At 38.7% G+C, this 3820-nt stretch overlaps 1 protein-coding gene across 1 annotated transcript in view; it reads left to right on the top strand.

Moving 5' to 3' along the window:
• The window catches only part of LOC106534318 (glutamate receptor ionotropic, NMDA 2B), a gene marked incomplete at its 3' end in the record, with an annotated part of 46406 nt that overhangs the window by 31760 nt on the left and 10826 nt on the right, over window positions 1-3820 (top strand). The window contains 1 exon segment of the mRNA XM_014030916.1: window positions 1181-1373. Within this exon segment, the coding sequence (XP_013886370.1) occupies window positions 1181-1373 (193 nt within the window).

The following is a 3820-nucleotide window of genomic DNA, read 5'->3' as shown; positions in this document are numbered from 1 at the left end:
ATAATTATTAATAAGAAAAAATGTATATGTATAAGATATATAATAAAACACTGCAGGTTGGATTCCAACAACAGAAGCATCCAGTTTGAAATAAATAAATATAAATAAATAAATAAAACATTTTTCAGCTCAAAGTCAAATGTAAAACAAACCACCACCAAACACCAAGCTAACTCTGTCAGTTATCCAATACTAAATTATCCTGCGTTAAGGGTTTCAGCTGTAATGTAAAGGTCACAGAAAAATATTGGTTTTGCAGATTTAAGTATCCTTTGGTCTATCCTCCCCAACCACCCCACTTCCAATGTTTCCTCCAAAGTCATGAAGGAAAATGGGTGAGAAATGAAATAATCCATCTTGTTTATGTTAATCTTCCTCACCATCATACTTATTCAGTCTACACCAGACCACGCCCACATACACTTGAGCTTGATGCACATTATTGTACATTGGCTAAAACCTGTGGCCTTGGGCTGACACTGGTCTGAACAAAGTCACTCCCAATGAGGAACAAACTAAGGAGGCGGGACAAGATGTCTGTCAATCATTCTGTACCAAGAAAGATATTAAATAAATGGCTGTACACAATTATCAGTTTGGAAAGACAATTGTTTGGCACCAGTTTTGTTGTATTTCTCACAAAATGTAATGCAATATCTGAATTTGTGTTTATTATGTATTTTAACATTTTTATTGCGAACACCAGGGAGGGCTTAGACCACTTATACCGGCTGTCCCTGGTTGAAAGGAAGCAGCGATTATTACAGTAAATAAAAAAATAAATGTTCAGATATAGTTGAAGGTTTGTAAAAGGAGAAGAGGACTCAGTCAGACATGAAGACAGGCTGCAGACGGTATAAAGGCCAGCAGAGACGGAGAGTAATTTAGACAGACAGATGGACAAACACAACAAGGTGATAGACACCAAGTGGAGCGGAATGTGAGTGCTGTTCATCTGCTCTCTGAATCATCACTGTCTCGTCTTCTCTGTGTGCCTCTCCTGTCATAATCTCTCCCCACTTTTCTTCTCTCCATCTTCCTGCCTTGCCTCGTTTCTCTCTTTCATGACAAAAACTAGTTCAAGAACTTATTTTTAACACCATATTTACATAGACTCTCCGAGCCTTCTCTCCCTCGCTCCCCTCAACCTTTTCTCTTGTTTTTTTTTTTTTTTTTCCAGGTCTGATGTCTGTGTCCTATGACGAGTGGGACTACGGCATAGAAGCTCGTGTTCGTGATGGCGTGGCGATCATCACCATGGCGACCTCCACCATGATGAAGGACCGCAGGCCTCACACCTTGTTCAAGTCTGAGTGCCACGGAGCGAAAGAGAAAAACACCCCCATCTCAGGCAACCCCAATGAAATTCTCAGGTAGGAGCAGGTGGAGGCTCTTTAGAATGGTGTGACCTGATTAACAGACATTGATTTATTCTTAATTTTATACGTTTCCTTTTCTGAATTACACTCAGTTTATTAAAGTCTGTTAAAAGTGTTAATATTTAGCCTGAAAATAATTTGTCTTTATATACAAAATCAGTTCCTTTGCTTTGACGTATACCCAAGACTCAATATTATTTTTTTTTATTACATCACATTTTAATTACTAAGGATTGATCAAATTCACCAGTTAAGGAATAACTTGTTTTTTACCCCCGTAATGCCAGGCATTTAAAAATAAATCTTTAAGGATCATTAGTAGGAGAAATGACTTATTGCTAATTTGAAGTGAGTCAGAACAATAAATCATTTTCTCTTTCAAGAAACACAATTCAACTATAGTTATTTTATATGGCTTTAATGTTTCCTTGATTGAAATTGCTCCTTGTTTGCTAGTTTAGGTTGGACCAAATGGAARGGAAGAAGAGCCAAAACAATTCGTAACAAAGCGAACATCAAGTTCTGTTTTTCTTTTCAAATCYACCATTTTCTTTTTCCTTATCAGACAAGAGAAAATAAAGGGAAGCAACAATCTTTTAAGTTTTAATTTTTACCGAAAGGGAACATTTTAACACAATGAAGTGGGATCCTACTGAGCCACAGAGGGAATATCAGGAGCTTTTCTTTTCTTTTGCGTTCCTCGCAAACMTTGTTCATTACTGTTGTGCCTGCAGGTTTATTAATAAATTCACATGCGTGCTTTAATTCAGCATCGGCATAAACAAAACACAGCCCTGTATGGATCTGCAGCAGCTGTGTCGAGCAAAGCACAGATGGGTATGGCAAGCCCTTTTGACGCTTAATCGGCTTTAACACGTTTACATTCCAGATATATGAAATTGGTTAATGACTAGAAATAGTTAATTAAGATATCTAATTATATTTTGACTAAGCAAAATACCTATTTGAGATCATTCTGATTACATTCAGACATGTATAAATGATATCAGATTTATCATTAGGTTGTATGAAGGCTCTAACTCAAGATATCTGCAATAAATTACTGACTGTCTGAAATAAATATTTCAGATATCAAAAATTAAATTATGACTTGACATAAAGTAGATTTGAGAAATCTCACTATTTGTTCTAACTAGTCATAATTTTATTTAAAAATGTCTTAAATGACATCAGATTTGTAGGTTTGGCAGTTTTTCTGACATTTTTATCATATCAAAATTKTATAGCATTGACTGAAAATAGGAGTTAWATCATAACATAAATTTTAGCRAGGCCTACCATAKCATCAGAGATGCTGGCTTTTGAACTTTGCACTGATAACAATCCAGAKAGTCCTTTTCCTCTTTGGGTCAGAGGACATGATGTCCATGATTTCCAGTTTGAAATGTGGGTTTGTCAGAGATGTAACTTGCACTTGTAGATGTAGAGAAACTGTGTTCACTGGCAATGGTTATCTGAAGTGTCCCTGAGCCCATGTGCTAACATCTGTTACAGAAGGATGTTGGTTTTCAGCCTTGCTGATTACTTGCAGAGATTTGTCCACATTCTCTGAATCTTTTGATGATATTATGGATTGTAGACGATGAACTCTCTAAATTCCTTGCAATTGTACATTGAGAAACGTAGTTCTTAAGCTGTTGGACTATTTGCTCATGCAGTTGTTCACACAGTGGTGAACCTCGGCCCATTCTTACTTGTGAARGACTGAGCCTTACGGAGATGCTCCCTTTATACTCAGTCATGAKACTCACCTGTTTCCAGTTAACCTGTTCACCTGTGGAATGCTCCAAACAGGGTTTTTTTTGAACATTCCTCAACACTCCCAGTCTTTTGTTGCCCCGGTTCTTTTTTGGAACATGTTGCAGGCATCAAATTCAAAATGAGTGGGAAGCAGAAATAGTCTGAACTGAAGCTAAACTGGTGTCCTAAAACAAACATTGACAGCCTCTTTAGCATGCGTGTCTGAGGCTGTTTTCACACGAGGCACACAGACACACCTGTCCTTTTATTGACAGTCTGCCTCTCTGTATGAAGAACACATACCCACACACATTCAGCCGACATGAGCAGCAGCAGAGGGAATGAAACTGCTCCTGAATACCATCCTGTGCAGTGCTCTGGAGCAGAGCGCAACAGGGGACAGTGTTCGCCCACTGAAACGCCACTGGGACCAATTAGGCAGTGAGCAGAGCAAAGCGRAAGCCGAATGCTACGCTTCAAAACCAGTTCAAAAGGCCTTCTGCTGAGACAGACAGCTGAAGGGGTGGGCTAGCTTTGTATAAGGAGGGGTGTTTGTGTGTGTAAGGTGGTCTTTTTTGGAAGGAGGGAGTAGTGATGCACATGGGTTTATGGATGTGTGTGTGTGTGTGTGTGTGTGTGTGTGTGTGTGTGTGTGTGTGTGTGTGTGTGTGTGTGTGTGT

This window comes from Austrofundulus limnaeus, unplaced genomic scaffold (assembly GCF_001266775.1).
Source record: "Austrofundulus limnaeus strain Quisiro unplaced genomic scaffold, Austrofundulus_limnaeus-1.0 Scaffold1141, whole genome shotgun sequence".
In the NCBI taxonomy this organism is placed as follows: Eukaryota; Metazoa; Chordata; class Actinopteri; order Cyprinodontiformes; family Rivulidae; genus Austrofundulus; species Austrofundulus limnaeus.
This window is presented reverse-complemented; position numbering and strand designations above follow the sequence as displayed.